This window comes from Chiloscyllium punctatum, chromosome 1, assembly GCF_047496795.1.
Source record: "Chiloscyllium punctatum isolate Juve2018m chromosome 1, sChiPun1.3, whole genome shotgun sequence".
Taxonomy (NCBI): domain Eukaryota; kingdom Metazoa; phylum Chordata; class Chondrichthyes; order Orectolobiformes; family Hemiscylliidae; genus Chiloscyllium; species Chiloscyllium punctatum.
In genome coordinates this window covers 67,264,993-67,286,897 of record NC_092739.1, presented here as the reverse complement: position 1 = coordinate 67,286,897, position 21,905 = coordinate 67,264,993, and the positions used below count along the sequence as shown (strand labels likewise).

The 21,905-nt window shown below is 39.5% G+C and overlaps 1 protein-coding gene across 2 annotated transcripts in view; it reads left to right on the top strand.

Moving 5' to 3' along the window:
* The first annotated feature begins 1,626 nt into the window (after nucleotides 1–1,626).
* The window catches only part of smim14 (small integral membrane protein 14), a 44,845-nt gene continuing 24,566 nt past the window's right edge, over nucleotides 1,627–21,905 (top strand). The window contains exons 1-2 of one of the 2 annotated variants that reach the window (XM_072567814.1): nucleotides 1,627–1,669; nucleotides 7,122–7,224. In XM_072567814.1, the coding sequence (XP_072423915.1) occupies nucleotides 7,150–7,224 (75 nt within the window). In that variant the 5' untranslated portion in view covers nucleotides 1,627–1,669; nucleotides 7,122–7,149. Of the gene's footprint in view, nucleotides 1,770–7,121; nucleotides 7,225–21,905 lie in introns of both variants that reach the window. The other variant, XM_072567812.1, reaches the window with a different exon arrangement.

The following is a 21,905-nucleotide window of genomic DNA, read 5'->3' as shown; positions in this document are numbered from 1 at the left end:
GGTCAACTCTACTCACAGCGCCGGAGACCCGGGTTCAATTCCCGCCTCAGGCGACTGACTGTGTGGAGTTTGCACATTCTCCCCGTGTCTGCGTGGGTTTCCTCCGGGTGCTCCGGTTTCCTCCCACAGTCCAAAGATGTGCAGGTCAGGTGAATTGGCTATGCTAAATTGCCCATAGTGTTAGGTAAGGGGTAGATGTAGATGTAGGGGTATGGGTGGGTTACGCTTTGGCGGGGCGGTATGGACTTGTTGGGCCGAAGGGCCTGTTTCCACACTGTAAGTAATCTAATCTAATCTAATCTAATCTACTTTCTCTCTGCTGCTAGACCCGCTGAGTTTTTCTAGCAATTTCTGCTTTTGTTTCGGAGTTCCTATTTTTGTATGCTGACCTTCTAATGGCATATTCCACCCAATGAATGTTTGAACCTTCAGGTCTCTCGCCGTTGCTCTGCCGGTTCCCACTGTGTGGGCTCATTCCCATTCCAGGTTCTTCATTCCCCATCCCCTCCAAAGAAAACTACATACATTACCTCACCCTAACCCATCTTACATTGGGAGGGTAGGGAAGAGAGACATAACTTATCTCTCCACCCTTCAGGCTCTCTGCCTTTATTCCTGATGAAGGGCTTTTGCCCTAAACGTTGATTTTACTGCTCCTCGGATGCTGCCTGAACTGCTGTGCTCTTCCAGCACCACTAACCCAGAATCTGGTTTCCAGCATCCGCAGTCATTGTTTTTACCTAAGGGAGACATCATTCTCCAACCACATCGCATCAAGCGGCACAAAATAATCGAGGAAGTAAAACGCTGGGAACTGACGACAACTCACAACCGTGTGCAAGGACCAACAGCTCACCCACAGACTTCCGGCCAACGCACCAACATTCCACACTTCCCCACCCCCCCGTGCCGTCATCAACCCCGCCCACTCGACCCGCAACATGGGACCCACTGCTCCCAACATGCCCCGGGAACATGGACCAACCGAAACCGGCCACGTGTCCTACCCACGAGCCACAGAACAGTCCGCCCCCTGCAGGCGTCTTTGGAATGTGCTGGCTGTAGATTCCCGCTCTGCAAGTGACTGTACTTTTAGAAATCAAGTTAATGTCGCTCCAAATATTTTAAACCACTGTTTTTTAAACAGGTTACGCTCACGTTAGATAGGCTGCATTACACAGATGGTTTCAATGTCATGATTTGGAGGTGCTGCTGATGGACTGGGGTGTACAGAATTAAAATTCACACAACACCAGGTTATAGTCCCACAGGTTTATTTGGAAGCACTAGCTTTCTGAGCGCTTCTCCTTCATCAAATGGTTGTGGAGTGTAAGATTGTAAGACATAAAATTTATAGCCAAAGATTACAGTGTTATATAGCTGAAACAATATATTGAAAAAGGACCTAGATTGTTTGCTAAGTCTCTCATCTTTTAGTTCTTTCATCTGTAAACTCCAGAACTTTTTAGAATTTAATTTAATTACATTCTTAAGTGAACTTCAACAGTACTGTATCCGAGGTCCCTTCTCACCGGGACCGTGCAAAGAAAGTTCTCCAATGGGCGCTCCCCAACTGCGTTACCATGGCTGCAGCTCATGTCCTGCGTGCGCGAACACATAACGGAGAGGCGGAAGATCCGGCTCCGGCTTGTGCTCCGCCCCCCTGCAGGTGACGCGATTGTTGGGATTGTATCTAAACAGTGGAACAATTGCTCCCGACGTTGGTGGTGGTGGGGGGGTAACAGGTCCGTGGTAGAGAACGTGAGCTGGTAAGAGAATGTGAGCCCAGAGCATTCCGATAGCATCTGCAGCAATCGCGGTCGCTGTTCTTTTGGAGGGACTGCGATCCCGTGGCAGAGCTGGAAACCGGTCAACTCTGTGAAAGGAATGTGTCTGTAAACAGCTTTCAAAACAAACCCGGGTCGCCTCTATATGGTTCCCAATGTGATTCAGATCGGAGTGTTGTTCTTCTGCTGTTAATAGCATAGTTATCATATTTCTGGAATGTAATTAGGCAATTGAAGTTGATGTTTAGTTTTATTTGTTTTTGATCAACTGCCTTAGTTCCTCATCGTTAAGCCTTTACTTAATTACCTTGTCCACACTGTAGTGTTTGTTGAAAGAAAGTGAAAGTTTTTTAAAAAGATGTCGTGTGCATTTCTCAGTTCGCAAGTTACGGCATAAAAGTCGGTGGACCGACGCTACGACTGTTGTTCTGTTATAATTTGATGGAGACTGTCAATGCATAATGTTTTTCTTTGCGGGGAGTGGCGTTTGTTGATATTTAATGTCAACATTTTGTATCATGATTTTAAGTACGAACTGTTTATTCTGTTTGTATCAGCCGTATCATGTGTTTCAAATTTCAAACAACCATTGTCAATGGTATAATATGGAAGGAAGTAGTGAAATCTAGCGTACCTTCAAAAATACATTTGAAAAACTTCTGGTGAAAGTCTTCAGTTTCTATTCAAATTTTGCTTCCGATGGAGAGAGATGTTTATAAATAGCTGCCCTAAAATTTACATATTGTGCAGCTGTTTTGATAAGCTTCAGTGCACTGAGTTGACTTGATTCTTTTAAATATTATTTTTGTACAAAATGAGCCGAACGTTCAGTTAAACACGAACATTTCACAGAAAAAAAAGCCTTTCATAACCATGGTATATTACAAAACGTTTGCCACTAAGCACAATACTTTTGAAGTGAAGGTACTAAATTGCAGGGAATGGCAGAGTTGCATGCAAGTTCCCACAACATAAGGTGAACCAAATAACCATGATAATCCTTTTTAAATTCATGCATGGATTGTGGATGTCACTGGGTAAGCCAGCATTTTATTGTCCGTCCTTGAGTAGCCAGAAGGTGATTGACAGATAGAATTGACCAGGTAAGGACCGCAAATTTCCTTCCCTAGACGACATTAGTGGATCTGGTAAGTTTTTAAGACAGTCATCATTGCCATTAGGTTAGCTTTTTACTTCAGATTTTTATTGAATTCAAGTTTACCCATCTGCTATAGTAGGGTTTGAACCCACAAACCCAGAGCATTAACCTGGATCATCTGTTCAGTGATAGTATCCACTATGCCAATGTCTCTCCTGATAATTTTTGTTGTGTTGCTGAAGGAATAAAAGTTGGCCAAAGTACTGTCTTTAAATAACTCTCATAGAAATTATTATGTGGTTCCCAAGAAAGCACATCAGACCTAAGATTTAACATCTGAAAATACATGATAATTGGAAATTGCTAAAAACTAAGCTCCGATCCAAAGCTTGCTCTTTTATGGGTAGAGAAAAGTGTGATTGAGGAAGGAATTCCAGATATTGGAGCTGAAGTAGTTGAAAACTGACGGAATGCTAGACTACAAAAACAAAGATTAAATGAGGGAAGCTTACAATTATGACAAGAAGAGGACATTATATAACGAACATAGGGAATGTAGAGGATTGAAGCTGAAGGGTGACAGTTAAAATTAATACATTATCAACATAAGGAACATGGTTATGCTTGTTGGAAAACTGTTAACTCACTAAGAACTTTGCTGCATCAATTCATCAGGAAGTTATTTGAGGTGCAAATATCTCCAACAATCATCCCTCCAATGTTTGTTCAGGATTGAGAAGGATTGATGCTTTAATCAAATGAATGTTCAGTTTCTTTTACAAATAATAAAAGCAATTACTGCGGATGTTGGAATCTGAAACCAAAAGAGAAAATGCTGGAAAATCTCAGCAAGTCTGGCAGCATCTGTAAGGAGAGCAAAGAGCTGAAGTTTCGAGTCTTACTGACCCTTTGTCAAAGCTTTGACAAAGGGTCAGTTAGACTCGAAACGTCAGCTCCACAGTATCAACTGTCACAAGTTATAATAGAATGCCTTCCATTTACCTGCATGAGTACAGAACCAATAACACTCAAGAAGCTCATCATTATCTTGGAAAATGTTTGGCAACTCCTAGCATCTGAAGATTCAATCTCTCCTTCTACTTAATGTAGTCCATCTTCAAGGTGCTGTGTAGCAACTTACCAAAACTTTGTCAGCATTGCCCTGCCCGTGACTATCTGGAAGGGCTGACAGGCATGTGGAAACATCACAGCCTTCAAACTCACCTCCAAGTGATATGCCATCCTGACTTGAAATATATTGCCAATCCTACGCTGTTGCTAGGTCAGAATACCAGAATTCCCCACTTATCGGTGTTTTTGCCACACGTTGCAGCAGTTCAAGAAGACAGCTAACTCTCCTCCAGGGCAACTGTGAGTTGTCAGTAAATGCTGGCCTTGCTAGTGACCCACATCCCATTAATGAGTTTAAAAAGTGTTGCTATGGACAGATGTCATAGGGGAGTCTGATTAGAATTGGGCTGCTACATTTTGGGCATTTATGAAGTTTAGGCCAACAAGGAAATAATAGAGTCCAGAGAACAAGACAGAAGTTTTAGCAGATGAAGTATTTGAAGTGTAGGCAGAGATAGGCAAAATCTAGGAATAAAATTCAGTATTGTTGGTGATTAATGGGATTGAAGTAATCAGTGATTGTTACTATTTCTCAGGCAAACAAGCACCAAGACTTAACCATCTAAGTTTAGCCTAAGTGAGTGGTTAGGGAAGGAAACAGAATTAGTTATAAGGGATTAGAAATTACAACGAAAGGATCAAGACAATAGGTTCAGTCTTCCTGATTTTGAGTTAGATGAAACTGAAGGTCTTCTAAGCCTTATACCACAGAGGCTACCTGTCATCTGGTAGGGGCCAAAAGATGGTAGGAGTAGAAGTACTTGTCATTGGTGGATGTACGTAAGTGATCGTCATTCCAATGTCAGAAGTTCTACAACACCAGGTTATAGCCCAACAGGGTTATTTGAAATCACAAGCTTTTGGAATGCTGTCCCTTCGTCAGGTGAAGTGTTGAAGTGGTGCCATGTGACTTCTCACTTGGCCAACAGTCCAACACTGGAAATTCAATATCATAATTCCAATGAACAGTATTGTGATGCAGAGCATCAAAATTAATGTTAGAGACTATTTTCTGCCAAAATGCATAACCTCACATTTCCCCACATTATATTCCATCTCCTCATTCCTCTATAATTACCTTTATTTAAATTTAGCTAAGTTGTTCATTCTTCTCAAACTGAAAATTTCCCCATGTTACGGTCACTGTTTCTGAGGGAATCATAGAATCCCTTCAATGCAGAAGCAAGCCAGATCCATGGTTGAATCTGATTTGGAGACTGTCCTGAATACTCTAAATTCTTCTTCTTAATTTCTTTTGTCAATCTGTCTATCCCAATCTGCACAAAGAATAAAGTCACCCATGATTAATGTACAGACATTTTTACATGTCCTCATTATCTCCATCTTTTATCTCTGTTCCATCAAGTAGCTACTGCTGTTACAGGGCTAGTAGACTACTCATGCCAGTGTTGTCTTGCCCTTTTTGTACCTTCCTGCGACCATATGGATTCTGTCTTCCGATTCAAGATTATCTCTTGCTTTTGTACTTTTTCCATATCAATAATGCTACTCCACCAGCCTGTCCTTTTGAAATCATGTATCCTTGAATATTTAGTCCCCAGCTTTATTCTCCTTATAACAGTCTTTCTGTATAGCTGTAAGATCATACCCTTTAAACGATATCTGTGTGGTTAATTCATTACTTTTGTTCTGAATGCTATGTACATTCAAGTAAAGAACCATTAATTTTCCCTTTTAATAATTATTTCCCCTTTTGACCCTATTTACTTCTTCTTTTTTGTTTTGTTTGTGTTATTTGTCCCTTGCTGTTCCATTCTTGGTATCATTATCCAAAAAGCTGCCTTGTAATTCTGCCATATTCTGTTGATGTGTAAACATACATTTCCCTTCTCCTAAGCCTTAACCTCCTACCCCATCACAAATTAGTCTAAAACTCTCTCTACAGTCCTCGTTATTTGATTTGCCAAGACACTGATCCCAGCATGCTTCAAGTGAAGCCCATCTCTCCAGAACAGCTCCCTTCTCTTAACAGCTTCTCAGTTAATTTGTATTTGTTCAAATTTAGCATTCAAAATTAAAACACATTCCATGCTTTTCATAGCTTGGTGGGTTTGAATATGTGTTTGAACAATTTAACTTGCCACCTGCTGTCCTACCAATTTGTAAAATTTACCAATCACAGTTTTTCTCGTATACTTCAGAAGGTCATGTCATGATCTGCAGCAAGCTGAAGTAATTTCTCAGGGTTGTTTTCTTCCTACCCTGCTAACCTGCTAAATTTTAGTAGAACTAGAACTAATATTATTTGTACTGTGGTAGACTTTTTATCTTTTTTATAAAACCTTTGAGCAATGAGTACTGTCATGACACTTTCATAGCTTTGTTTTTGGTTGATCCTTTGGCATACATGACCCCAAAACAGTGCGCATATTTTGATCTTAACATTTGGTGTGTCACGTAAATGTGGGAAGAAGACATGTATTATTTCTCATTAATGGGTATCAACTAGTATATAAAACTAAGATGGGCTGATGTGAATGGTCATATTTTTATCTGAATGCAGCATGGTTCATCCTGAGGTTGGAGATGAGATACATTGTTGAGGAAATATCAAACAAAGTTTTACTTTGACTAACATGCAAATGATTAATGTAGATAATGCATGAAATATTTGAGAAATACATAGGACTAACACTTTGCTCTTTCTACCTCCCCCACTACCCTCCCAAAAAATTGAAAGAACCCAAAGTTTCCTCATTCTAAGCAGAGGAGAAATTTCGACCTATTCAATGCTTGTGGGGTTGGGCAGGGAGTAAAATTGTAACTGGCTTATTGAATCAGCAACCCATTTTATATAAGCATGTTTTGTGTTTAATTTCACTGCCAGATCTTTTATGAAACCTTATAATATGCTCTCATCAGATCCAAAACTAAACTCTACATGACATACATATGCAAAATAATGAGCAATGTAATTTCACAAACCTTGGCCTTAATATGTTTTTTAAACTATTTTATTGATTTGATAATTAAGGCACAAATTACAAATTTGAAATCATTAAAGCAGTACATTACTGGTTGGCAAATTTGGAATTGTGTTATAATATTTCGGTTGTAATTGTTCTCATTGCTTTAAATATTAGACTCTGGTAGAAGGAACGTGGTCCCACCATGGCAGAAGGAGGCTATGACCCTTGTGAATGCATATGTTCACATGAACATGCTATGAGAAGGCTGATAAACTTGGTAAGAAATTGCATTCTTTAATTAAAATTTATGTATTTAGTTTCCATAATTTAAGGACAGCAGGCAGATTTAAAATTGAAGGCTAATACAATTTTACTTTGCATTAAATAACTTTTATTTAGCATCTTAAACAGTATTGGTATTGTTGTTCTAAGGAGAGAAAAATGTTCTTTTCTGTCTGTGTACAGTACAGCCCTATGTATTTACGTGCAGCTTCCAGTACATGCATGTGTGCTGCACTGTGAGCCTGACTGACAGTCCTAAGTTAATTTTCAGCAAAATTATTTGCACACCCAGGAATATTTAGCAAGTGTTGCCGAAATTCAGAATTCCATCTAAAGTGGACATTTGTTTGAATTTTGCAAGTACAGGTTGGTACGATAAGTCAGTACCTTGCCTGTTTGGAACATCTGAAGGGGACATGCTGTTTTATACGATCTGCTAATTTGTGTGTCATTTGGCCTATGTACTTGGCATCGCACTGGCACTGAAATTTATATTTTGTATTACTTGTTTTGTGACAGAGTGTCTTTTACCATAATAGATGTGCCTTGAGTCTGCAATTGGTCAACATTTGCTTGTGCCAGATGTAAAACCTTGACAAATGTTGTCTTCTCTGCAAAACTTTAATTTTTGCTGAAGCAATATATTTTCAATATAACCTGATAGTAAGGGTCATTATTTTATTGAGGGCTGATGATTAACCCATGGATCTTTAACAGAACAGAGCTGTTACTAGTTAGTTGTAGCTTTTTGAACCAGTACATGTTACTTGTAAGGATTGCTATAGGTCATTTTTTTGAACGAGATCTATTGAATCCTGATTCCTATACATAGCTGAGTTTCAATTTTAAAGCACATTAATAGTTTTCATACAAGTCATTGGATGAAAAATAAATTAGGAGAAAGTGAAGACTGCAGAATCAATTGGATGATTCTAATGTTTACCATATATTTTCCATATTTGGCAGCTCGAGGACAAATATTTCAAGTTGAAAATTGCAATGACTGCAATAGAAATTCATATACCATGTTCCATTCAGTACAAATTCAATATCCTTAAAGCTTAGCATATATATTCCTTATGATGCCTACACCTAAGGTATTCCACAGTCTCGAGCCCCTCTCTGTATTTTAGCTGAAAGGCTTTGGAAAGTGACCTTCTCCATTGTGCCTCTCTTGAGGCTGCCTCAAATATTTGTACATCCATCACCATGTAATCCTGGATTTTGGACCATGCCAGTCCGCAACACTTGAGGACATCTATTTTGCATTGGAAGAATATCAAACTAAAGCATGTCTTTCACTAAGTTGGTAGTACTCCAGCAGGGGTTGATGTTTATGTGCATGTCCATGGGAAAAAAAACCTGTAGAGCATAGTATCCTGTGTCTTATAGTTGCTTGTGATGAACCTTGACTGCTGCATCTTTCTCCAGACTTTTGCCAAAACACATTCCATAAGGAGGTAAAGATTTATCCCTTCCCCACATCTGCCACCTTGAGGGCAAGGTACCAAGGGACTGAGGCCTAGACTTGTAGGAAGGATCTGACAGGAATGGACTTTTTCGCCATGAGCCAAGACACTCATGAGTGCTCCTTTGTACTTTCTGGTGATGAGGCATTCGACCAAATAACGTTTAATGTGTGCTCAAGGAACCATGCAACAGGATCTAACTATCTCATTTTCACTTAGAGTCTCTAGAATGTTATGTACTGACTGATGGACTTGTGAGCAATAGTGTTTTTCTCAAAAATAAACCTTTTCTCACATTCCAATCTCACTGAGCATTCTGCAGTGATGTGGTCAGACCTATCCTTGGCATCACTGGGGATGGGTAGAATCAAAGCATGTGGTAACGCTTGATTTTGTGCTGAGGCTCCACGTACAACATGTTGAAGCTGCACACAAATAATGAGGACACTGTTGATATTTTAGTTTCCTTCTTAACTCAAAGATTTGTATATCGCTTCCCTAATCATGGTTCATATCCAACCTCTCCATAAAGTAAGGGGACCAGGTAATTGTATTGAGTAGAGGAGTTGGGAGGTCATGTTGCAGCTGTACAGGACGTTGGTTAGGCCACTTTTTGAATATTGCATGCAATTCTGGTCTCCTTCCTTTCGGAAGGAAGTTGTGAAATTTGAAAGGGTTCAAAGAAAATTTACAAGGATGTTGCCAGGGTTGGAGGATTTGATCTATAGGGAGAGACTGAATAGGCTGGAGCTATTTTCCCTGGAGCGTCGGAAGCTGTGGGGTGACCTTTATAAAGGTTTATAAATTAATGAGGGCCATGGATAGGGTAAATAGACAAAGTCTTTTCCCTGGGGTGAGGGAGTCCAGAACTAGAGGGCATAGGTTTAGGGTGAGAGGGGCAAGATATAAAAGGGACCTAAGGGTCAACTTTTTCATGCAGAAGGTTGTGGTGTGTTTGGAATGAGCTGCTTGAAGAAGTGGTGGAGGCTAGTAGAACTGCAACATTTAAAAGGCATCTGGATGGGTTGATAATTAGAAAGGGTTTAGAAGGAGATGGGCCAAGTGCTGACAAATGGGACTAGATTAGATTGGGATATCTGGTCGGCATGGACGAGTTGGACTGATGTATATCTCTGGCTCTAATTGCCATAACATAGGACAGAGTAGGTCACAACTCTGCCTTAGTATAGTAAGGTGTTTGATAAGGTTTCCCCATGGTAGGCTATCGCACAAAATACAGAGCCATGGGATTGAGGGTGATTTAGCGGTTTGGATCAGAAATTGGCTAGCTGAAAGAAGACAGAAGGTGGTGGTTGATAGAAAATGTTCATCCTGGAATTCAGTTACTAGTGGTGTACCGCAAGGATCTGTTTTGGGGCAACAGCTGTTTGTCACTTTTATAAATGACCTGGATGAAGGCATAGAAGGATGGGTTAGTAAATTTACAGATGACACTAAAGTCAGTGGAGTTATGGATAGTGCTGAAGGATGTTGCAGGTTACAGAGGGACTTAGATAAACTACACAGCTGAGCTGAGAGGTGGCAAATAGAGTTTAATGTGGAAAAATGTGAGGTGAATATTCCTTGTTCGAATCCTAATCTGAATCCTCCCACGATTCGCTCCCCAGTTCATCAATGACATCACACTGCTTCCCCTTCTCATAAGGAAATGATAGAATTGATAAATTTTGCTTAACATCTTGTTGTCACCTTTTACTTGGTCCATCTCTGACTCCTCCCTTTCCTTCCTCAACATCTCTTTTCATTTTGGGGTTATCAGACTTTTGAACCGACCTCTCAAATGTCAATATTGATCTCTCTGCACCTTCTCTGTAATTATAACACTATTCTGCACTCTTCTGCTAGCCTTAAGGACCTTTTTATGGTACAGTCTGCCTTTATAGCATGCAAAACAACACTTGTCACTGTATCACAGTATGTGTGAAAACAATAAATTAAATCAAATTGCACCCTGCTTCCCATAACGACACTATTCCATTCTCCAGGTTTCTCCATCTCTGTTACATCTGTTCTGATTATGCCACCTTCTGCAGCAGGGCCTCAGAAATGTTCATCTTCTTCCTCATCCAAGGATTCCCCTCCACTGTGGTTGGCAGGGTCTTTAGCTGTGTCCAAACTAAGTCTGCAAGGTGCTAAAAAGGATTCTGAGGGATAGGATTTATGACCATCTGGGAGAGCATGGCTTGATTAAATGCAGTCAACATGGCTTTGTGAGGGGTAGATCATGCCTCACAAGCCTTATCGAATTCTTCGGGGATGTGACTAGAAAAGTTGATGAAGGTCGAGCTGTGGATGTGGTGTATATGGACTTCAGCAAGGCATTTGATAAGGTTCCCCATGGTAGGCTCATTCAGAAGATCAGGAGGAATGGGTACAGGGGAACTTAGCTGTTTGGATACAGAATTGGCTGGCCAACAGAAGACGGCGAGTGGTAGTAGAAGGAAAATATTCTGCCCGAAAGTCAGTGGTGAGTGGTGTTCCACAGGGTTCTGTCCTTGGGCCTCTACTGTTTGTAATTTTTATTGATGACTTGCATGAGGGGATTGAAGGATGGGTCAGCAAGTTTGCAGACGACACAAAGGTTAGAGGTGTCATTGACAGTATAGAGGGCTGTTGTAGGCTGCAGTGGGACATTGACAGGATGCAGAGATGGGCTGAGAGGTGGCAGATGGAGTTCAATCTGGATAAATGTGAGGTGGTGCATTTTGGAAGGTCGAATTTGAAAGCTGAGTACGGGATTAAGGATAGGATTCTTGGCAGTGTGGAGAAACAGAGGGATCTTGGTGTGCAGGTACATAGATCACTTAAAATGGCCACCCAAGTGGACAGGGTTGTTAAGAAAGCATATGGTGTTTTGGCTTTCATTAACAGGGGGATTGAGTTTAAGAGTCATGAGGTCTTGTTGCAGCTCTATAAAACTTTGGTTAGATCGTACTTGGAATACTGCGTCCAGTTCTGGTCGCCTTATTATAGGAAAGATATGGATGCTATGGAGAGGGTTCAGAGGAGTTTACCAGGATGCTGCCTGGACTGGAGGGCTTATCTTATGAAGAGAGGTTGACTGAGTCGGACTTTTTCATTGGAGAAAAGGAGGAGGAGAGGGGACCTAATTGAGGTATACAAGGTAATGAGAGGCATAGATAAAGTCGATAGCCAGAGACTATTTCCCAGGGCAGAAATGGCTAACACGAGGGGTCATAGTTTTAAGCTGGTTGGAGGAAAGTATAGAGGGGATGTCAGTGGCGGGTTCTTTACACAGAGAGTTGTGAGAGCATGGAATGCATTGCCAGCAGCAGTTGTGGAAGCAAGGTCATTGGGGACATTTAAGAGACTGCTGGACATGCATATGGTCACAGAAATTTGAGGGTGCATACATGAGGGTCAATGGTCGGCACAACATCGTGGGCGAAAGGGCCTGTTCTGTGCTCTACTGTTCTATGTTCAATATTCTGTGTTCTAACACTGAGTGCCTTGCATATGATGGTTGGATTTTTTCCAACAGTGGAAAAGAAGCATAGATTCCACATGCCCAACTTTCTTTTACCATAAATCTATCAGTGAATTCAGTTTTTACTGCATATCCTAGATCCTCTGAGTTATATCACTAGCACGTCTGGGTGGTCTAACCTGATGGCCAAAGAGTTTGCATCAGCCAACTTTGTACAAGAATGCGGTTTCCCATTTGCCTTGGATCTCAAGGCTAGTTCAAGCTGGTAGCAGGACCGTGATAGCAGTTCTGAGTAGAAGATGGTGACATGATTCATGTTCAGGGCAGCTTTGATCAAGCCTGTCATGCTGAAATCATGTTTTTATCTTTTCTGATTGAGTTGGGAAATGGTTCAATGCAACACAGTATCAGGAAAGGACAGAGAAGGCAAGTCTGCCTCACTCCCTAACTCCTTCGAGCAAGCCTTTCTAATTCCTACCTGTTACAGTATTCCCCTCTAATTTTCATACCAGCTGCGAGGGTCTTGACCATGGGCAGCAGTGACCTCTGGAAACAGCAATCTTTGCAGTGATTAGTATGCCCAAAATGATCACTGTGCACAGAGCCTTGCACATACAGTTGGACAGCTAAGAAGGACCATTGCCCATTTGAAATTGTACTATTGATGTTGGTGTTTAATTCAATTTTATTCAATTGCAGTTTTATTCAATTGCAGTTCCTTCCATAAACCTTATTTTGAAGACAATATCATATGAATATGCAATATTCTGTCAAGGGCTTTCTTGGGGTCCATGAGGTATCCTCGTATGCTGCACATAGGCAGTAATACCTCTGAGTAGCATAAGGCTCTGGGATCTTCATCAGCTCAGCACAGGTGTTGTCAGGGTAGTACACCAATTCAAGAGCAGACACTACTTGATTGACAGTGACTTTGGACAGAAAGTTTTAGTCCATGTTCAACCATGAGTTGGACTTCTAGTTTCTAATTTTTCCCCTTCCACTTATAGCTGAGGGTAACAACAGCCAGAAGCATGTTCACATGCATCTCCTTAAGGTCTGGGCCAATAGTCTCACTGAGTTGAATGCCAGTCTCCTGAAAACAATAGCTCACTGGCAGTTTTATTCTTCTCCATGGACTGAAGGGCGTTAGTCAGTTTGTCTAGACTTAGCAGCTTGAGCAGATTTAGGTGTTTGTCCAAACTCTTCTGCTCACTGGTATCAAAGGCACCCAGGATATAGAAAAGGAATGGTTGAGAGGACATGCTGCCTGCCGGTTTCATATCATATAATCTATCACAATAGAATTTGTGATCTTCAATGTCAGATAATATTACTGAACCATCTTCTTTCTTCAGGCTTCTGATCACAGCTGTATACGTTTTGGAAACAGAAATGCAAGTGTGCATTATTCTGTACCATGGAGCAAGTACTTGGCTGGAAGATGACCATGGAAACTTCCAAATCAAAAACTGAAGCTTACTAGTTCTTCACCTCTTGCGTATCCTTCGTGCCCCATGACCTGCAGCTGATGCAGATTCTGCAAGATTTACTGGAGTTGGCTCATTTTCTTCTGTTCTTCTTGAATCTTTTGAATACCATTTAAGGATGGAGAATCTCTTGATGTTTGCTTCCCATCAGAGGTTCAGAGACTGAGGCTGTTCTCCAAGCATGATAATTTCTTTTGATTTCCGTGATGGATTCTGAGGTTAACAAACTATGTTGTTCTGTCAACCCTCTCACCCTTTAGGTGATACTCGACCAGTAGAAGGCCAGAGAAGTTTGACACCATTGCATTTGACAGTGAATACTTGACACCTCAACAGGAAATCTATCTTAAACATTTGGACCCATCTGGCCTTGACTACTTCAATGTCTCTGAAGTACTTGTGCACCTTGATTTATTTTTCTATTAGGAGTCCAACATGATGTCCTGTTGGCTGTTGGCCCTGACTAATCATTCAGCTGCTGATGCATTTGAAGTTATTCCCCAGACAACCAGTCTAGCTTAAACTAGTAAGAGTTGCTGATAGGTGGCCATTCTTAGCACTTTAGGTGAGAAAGTGAGTGGCGATGGTCATTTTTGTTTCTCATTCCTTTCCCAACTTAGAACATTAAGGCAATAAAGCATATAGCCTCAGTTCAGATTGAACTCTGCACAAAGCAAGGAGTAATCTAACCGACTGGGTGACCAAAAATAATTGCAGAAGTGTAATTGTATTGTTGTGGACTCGAGTCTTTGGATTCCCTGACTAGTTTCATCTCATAGCTGTACAAAGCTTGAGAGTTGAGATTACATGCCTTGTAAAATTAACCCTTCCCAACTCTCCCTGACATTTTTTTCAAACAAATCAGTGGCTGGCAACTAGCTCAATACTGCAGCATTGTTGATGGCTTTAGGTCTAATTCGGCAATGGTGCAGAAATAGGCCTGATAAAATGGTGCATTGCATGGAAAAGTGGGAGATGGACCGATGAATAAAAGAATAATTGAATAACTTTACATCTGTTGAAAATTTAAGTCGTAAAGCATATATGTCACACTGGGATTACCAAATAAATGTGGGAAGATTATTTAGCGAGCTTTTACTCATCCATCCAATGTGAAATAGTTTTTCATTTTCCTTATAATTATTTTAAATATTTCTTGTGTCAAGTTAATGTTTCTGGAACATGTTCCTGGTGATGAGGAAAGAAAGCCCATTGTGGCAAAGGTTCAGCCTCTTTGGGCTTTGAGCATTTAAAAGGAAACTCTGTGCCCCCACCTGACAAGGTTGTCTACGAGGCTTCAATGACAGATTGCCTGCTCAAAAGGCATTTAAAATTAAAGTTGTATCTGCAACGCAGTGGCATTTATAGGATCTTGATTTGCATTTATTCATGAGGCTTATACCTGTTCTACCTGTTTTCCAAACTTATTAAAGTTCCTTATTACATTTCAAAATGTATGGGCCCCATCAACAATTTTAGCGTCACTTCATTCTGTATTTTCCTCTTAGTACTTATTGTCACTTTGCTAGCAAGCACATTGTGCTTTTTCTCTTAAACCAATCCTTTAAAGACATTGGGGTTTTATGTTTGAATTTCTACTGTCTCCAGTATCAGTATTCTATTACTACCGGGTATTTTGTACCTTGATGTACAGATGACATATTTGGTGAATCAAAGGTATAGTCGTCTTACAGTTTTCTAAACATGTCAGTTAGAATTGCTTGTTACCGCACATTGAATGTTCAACATATAATGTACAGTAAAAAAGTAACTTTTTTTCAACCATTGGCAACAAATGTGTATAAGGATTTTTTCACTTTAATGCAAGTAAACAGGCAGATGGCAGAAGTATGGTAAATTAATTAACTTCATCTGTTGTGTCCTTTCCTTCTGTCTTCTGAACTATCTTTTCATTCTTTGAAAAAAGTAAACATACAATCACCTAATACTGTTATAATATTTTTAATTTAGCACATTTGCTTCTGTTATTCTTGCATGATATTAAGCAAATAAGAATATGTCCAGAGAATTGTAAAACTGCCAATGTAACACCTTTATTTAAAAAGGAAGGAGATTAAAAAATTGAGTAATTATAGGCCAGTTAGCTTAACATTTGTCACTGGGTAAATATTAGTCTATTTCTAAAGAATGTAAGAGAAGAGCAATTTGAAATTTGTGATCAAGCAGAGTCAGCACAGCTTCATATTGAGAAAGTCATGCCTGACGATTGTATTACAGTTCCTTGAGATAACAATAGAATAGTTGAGAGGATGTAATCTATTTGGATTTTCAGAAGGTGTTTGATAAGGTACCACACATTAGGCTATTTAATAAGCTTAGAACGCATGATATTGGGAGGTCGCACATTAGCATAGAGGATTGGCTAGTTAATAGAAGACTGAGTTTGGATAAACGGATCATTTCATGATGGCAACCTATAATTGATGGAGTGCCACAGAGATCAGTGCTGGGGTCACGTTATTTATGATATACAGGGCCACCCCTGAATCCGCGGAATCATTTTCCGTAATTTCGGTTGCCTGCGGTTTAGCTCCTATGAGATGTTCTGGTGAACGTTCATCACATTCTTTTTACTGTATATTAATGCCTTGGGTGAGTTTGTGATGCCCAAACTAGGGGAAACAACCTCCTTGCATCTGACCTGTCAAGCCCCATAAGAACTTTGTATCCTATAGTGAAATCAGACCGGATCTCCTCAATTTCTCCGCACAGGATGATACAGGGCGACTCCAATATCCATGGATCCGGTTACCATGTTTTCAGTTATCCGCAGTTTACTGCGGCCTGACCATATTACAGGGAACATTCCAGAACCAGGGACCTGGGGCTGCTAGGAAGGTAAATTTCCCATTTAAATGATGGGTTCACTTCTATCCGTGGTTTTGGGCTTCCACAGTAGGTCTTGGAAGTATCCCTCATGGGTATTGGGGGGGACTACTGTAACGCCATCCCATGAGATATTCTGGTGAACTTTCATCACACTTTTTTTATTGCAAATATATCCTTCCTTCGGTAAGAACACTGAAATTTTACACAGTATTACAAGTGCAGTCTCACCAAGGTTCTACAATTGCAGCAAAATGTATTTTTGACTTCTAAGTTCAATCTTCTTGCAATAAAGGTTTCTCGCTGCAATTTTTATGGATCTCTTAAAACGCTAATAACAGATGCTCATGGCTATTTGCATTGATTCCCTGTGGGTTCTGATGGTCAGCTGTGGAGTTACAATGAGACATCATTAGAACCCATGTCATGCAATTACGTGAGCAAAATATGTTTGTGTGAAAAGCTTTCCTGTCGTAAAGAAAACCTTGACCTATGCTGGTGACATTCATGCCCAGAGGGTGTCCAAGTGCTCTTACCAATCAATAAAATACCTTTTAAAATGTATTCACTGTAGAAATTTAGAAAAAGCAGCAACCAATTTGCACACAGCAATGCCCTGCAACAGTAATGTGAGAATGTCCATTTGATATAATAATCTGTCAATTGGAAGTTGGTGCAAAGACTTTTTTTTTGCAGCTTGTTTGCATGGGCAAATTACTGCTACAGGCGTCTTTTCCCTGAGTCGATTACCTAGACATTACCTGTTTGGTGCTAAGGTTATGATAATCATCCATAAGAAGTTATCACTGAAGAAAGAGGTTGAACTAGAGAATTTGGAAAATTAGTGCTGTTTTCTCCATCCCAGAAACTTTATTTAATGATCTAATACAACTTTTGGTTAAGAAAGACTCAAAGGTGAGTGCAATTCCTCTATTTGTGAAAGTAGGTGCTCTCAATCTCTGCACTTCCACTCTAGTTGCATCAACATGTGTCGATTTGGGCAGTGTCTGTAGTTTACTTTCACAAATATCATCCAAGCTTTTTGTCTCATGTTTTTCACCAATTCTACTGATTGCAATAGTTGTCTGACTGTCACTAACCTCTTAACTCCCATATTAGCATAACTTAATTGGTAACCAATCAGATTAAGTTTGCTGGACCTTTTGTCAGTAAATAGGTTGCAGAGTTTGTCTTGAGTTATCTTTGTTTAGAATCTATACTCCAGTTTCGAGTACTCTATGCAGGCCCGAGCTTCAAAATACAGGAAGAAGATTGAAGCTGATTCACTGAGATACTGCCTGGTATGAAGAACTACCAACGTAAAAGGAAAAGGTTTTGTGTTGTGCTGTTCATGACTTTAGGACATTCTGCAGCCAATCTAGCATTGTTGAAGTGTAGTCACTCATGCGATGTAAGAAATATGAAGAAAAATAGGGACTTGGAATGCAGAGCTGTGAGTTGTTCCAACAATTCATCACGTACATGATTGGAACAGAGAGCAAATCAGTGTTTATAAATAGATTATACGATTGATTGAAGGAACATAAAACAAATAGATTCGTGAACTGAATGAGAATTTGAGATTAGGATTTTTGCTTGGGTAGAAGATAAACACTAACTTGAACTGGTTGGGCTCAGTAGTTTATTTCTATGCTGTAATTCTTTCATGTAACAAATTTCATTTAATGCAGACAATTTGACATTTGTAGACTTTGGAGAAAGTGAGGACTGCAGATGCTGGAGATCTGAGTCGAGAATGTGGTGCTAGACTTTGGTTCAGTGGGGTGAATTAGAAATAAGCACTCAATGTTTGGAATACCAGGAAGTTAAGAATTTTTGATGCAAGACTTATCCAGGAAATGCAACATAGATCCTGCTTTGAAGGCAGATTATTTTTGGTTGAGAGCCTAACATTCATTTGTCAGGGAATTTACTCTCGTTTCAATTCAGGTTTTACTAGTTGAACCAAATGAAATGGCTGCTGACGACAACCTGGTCTCAGCCTCAGAAAATTGCTTATTATTTCCCTGTAGAGACACTCACCTCTGATCAGAAAGAGAAACAAGGAAAAAATAATTATTTTTAACTCTCTAACCATTAAAATATGAAAGAATGAAGTTCTACACCAATTGGTGTCTATTAGCAGTAATAAAGTTATAGCTTTGTTGAAGTGGCACTTGGATTGGAATGGATCTTACCCAGTGTCTGGAGCGAAGTTAGTTCAAAGCTCTTGTGCAAATGCAACAATATCAAAACATTCTGTGTATTTCAATGAGACAAGCAGTTTGGAAGAGTGATGAGATTTTGGAGGCAGAGTTTAGAGAATTGGGAAAGAAATTATGCTAGCAAGATCTCAAAGGTAGCTATCTCCAAATTGTTGATACCATGCAAAAGTGAATTGCTATGATCAGATGAGGAGGGGTCAGGTGGCTTTCCTATTTGCATTTCACATTTGATCCCAGCAGGATTTTTTGACTTTATGTAATTGACAGTTTAGTAAGTGATGTGGAGATGCTGGTGTTGGACTGGGGGTGAACACAGTTAAAAATCACACAACACCAGGTTATAATCCAACAGGTTTATTTGAAAGTACCATCTTTCAGAGCTCTGTTCTTCATCAGGCAGGCATTGGGCCAAGAAACAGAGGACACAGAATTTATAAGTAAAAGATCAAAGTGTCATACAACTGGTGTGATGTATTAGACAAACCTCATCTTTAATCACTTAGAATGGGGATGCAGATTTCATTTGATTAATGCATTGCCTGAGCTAAGATGTCACTTTTTTAATATACTGATAAAACCTTAAATTATCTTGAGACTGTGACTTGAAAGAAAGTTAGGATTTACATATTAATCAATCGAAACCTGCATCCCCATTCTAAGTGATTAAAGACTTAACAGCCATTTAGGTTTGTCTAATATATCACATCAATTGATCTCTTGCTTATAAACTCAGTGTCCTATGTATCCTACGCCACTAGCAACCTGACGAGGGAACAGCGCTCTGAAAACTTGTACTTTCAGATAAACCTGTTGGAATATAACCTGGTGTTGTGTGATTTTTAACTTAGTTTTTAAGTGTTTAACTGTTTTGTGTGCTATGATAAATAACATGATCAGATAACCTTTAATGTTTTATAAAGGAAAGAGGTTAGTTTTCATTTCATGTAACAACACTAATTGCACTTATAAAGTTAAATAATTTAATAAAATAATCTGGTTTTCTCACTTGCACTCCCTCTCTCAAAATTCACACACAGATAGATTACACAAGTTGATGATAATTTACGTGATTTAAAGCACACTAAAAGTAATGCAGTATGCTGCTCTTGAAGGTTGGTCAGTTTACTGTCTGTAGGATGAGTTCAGTGGTTCTGTTGTTTTCAGCATTGAGATGATTTAAAGGTGTAGATTGATGATTTATGTGTTCCACTTGAGACAACAGCATTGGGTTGAGTTCGTTTTAATATGTCTGTGACATCTGGGTAGTCAAATTCAGCAGATAGAATCCAGAAACTTAGAAGCTGACTAGAGAGAAAAGAAAGAAAAAACAGTCAGGGTATTATTCCTTCTATGTTTCAGTTACTTGTTTTATTTTGCAGATAAAACTGCATGGGCTTCTCCCCACAAATAATAAGTGATCCATCTATCATGCTATAGGTCATTTGACTGAGGTAAATTGGAATCAAAGATTGGCGGGCAAAAACTGGAACTGAACAATTAGTTGCCTTTAAAGAAGTGAAAAATTATGTACAATTGAGGTATATGCCCACAATAGGGAAACTGGGACAAATAAGTCCAGAACACTCTGGATTACAAAAGATGGAGAGTGAGTTGAAGGAGAAAAAGCATGTAAATGTCAGATGTCCAGTAGATAAAATCATTGATAACCAGATTTGATGTAGAAAGTTCACAGGGGAAGTGAAAAAGCAAATTTAAAACATACAAAGAGAGAATTTAAGAAGAAAGTGGCAGCTACCATTTTTAGTAAAGGGGTCCAACAGACTTCAAAGCCTTGTGAATGCTGAAGGTTGATGAAAATAGTGGATTTACGTATGGAGGCAGGGGCTGTGGCTGACATTCTTAATACACACGTTTGTCTTTGCCGTGGAGCTAGGTTGGATAAAGGTTAGTTATACTTAAAGTTGATAACTCACCAGGACTTGATTGGATGCTTTAGAGGATGTTGAGAAGTACAAAGCAGGAAATTGCATTGGCACTGACTACTGTCTTCTGTTCCATACTAGATAAAGCTGATGAATTGCAAATGTTATTTTCAAGAAGTGTCAGTGGAAAAGCTCAATAATTGGTTAAATTGGGTGGTGAGAAAGTGCTTGGTGGTAATTACAAATAACAATAATAATTATACTTACGAACATGGATTAACTTAAGTTTTGCTAAGGGCAAACCGCATCTAACTAACTTGGGCTCTTTGAGGGTCGACTAGAGTAATATATTTGATTAAGTGCTATATAACAAGCTTGTCAGCAAAATTGGAGCCTATGGAATAAAAGGAACAGGAGCAATATTATTAGAAATTGGCTGCGTGATAAGAAACAAAAGTTGGGGTGAATGATATCTTCCTTTGGACTAGAGGAAGGAAATGGTAGGGGACCCCAAGGATTGCAGCAGGGATTGCTACTTTTCCAGATGTATTTTAATGACCTAGTCTTGGCTGTACAGGGCACAATTTCACAACTTGTGATTGAAACAACTTGAGTATTTTGTAAACTGGGGAGAGTGATTAAACTTTAAGAGGAAGTAGACTGGATGGTGGAATGGGGTAGACAAGTTGCAGATGAGGTTTAATCCAGAAAAGTGATGCATTTTGGTAAGAAGAATGAAAGAGATTTATGATGTATATGGCACAGAAACAGACCATTTTATCCAAACTGCGCAAGTTGGTATTTATACTTAAGCTGCCTCTTTTCACATCTAAAACTATACTTGTAACTATTCATTCCATTCTCTCTTGTATGCTTATCTAATTCCTTAAAAAATGCATCTACATTATTCTTTTCAAGCAGTCTGCTCTCACATTCTGCACTCTTACCACATTTTGACGTAAACAATTTTTCTTCAAAATTTGCCATTAAATTTAATGGTGACTATTTGATATCAATGGAGAAAAGAAGTTTGGGTGAAACCTTATGGCCTTTCTGTTAGTGTGTTTGGAGGTGAGAAGATCATTTAAGTAGACTGGATGTTGGTATACTGGAGTCTGATCCCAGAAAAGTATCTAGTGGCACTTAATACTGATGGGTCTGTCCAGAGGAAGAGACAGCTCTCTCCAGCTGGCAGTCAAGACCCCAGCTCTTCTCAAATCAAACTAATTTTCTCTGTATATACACCCAACAAAATCCTTCATTTACCTTTAAGATTTTTATTACGCCACCACTCAA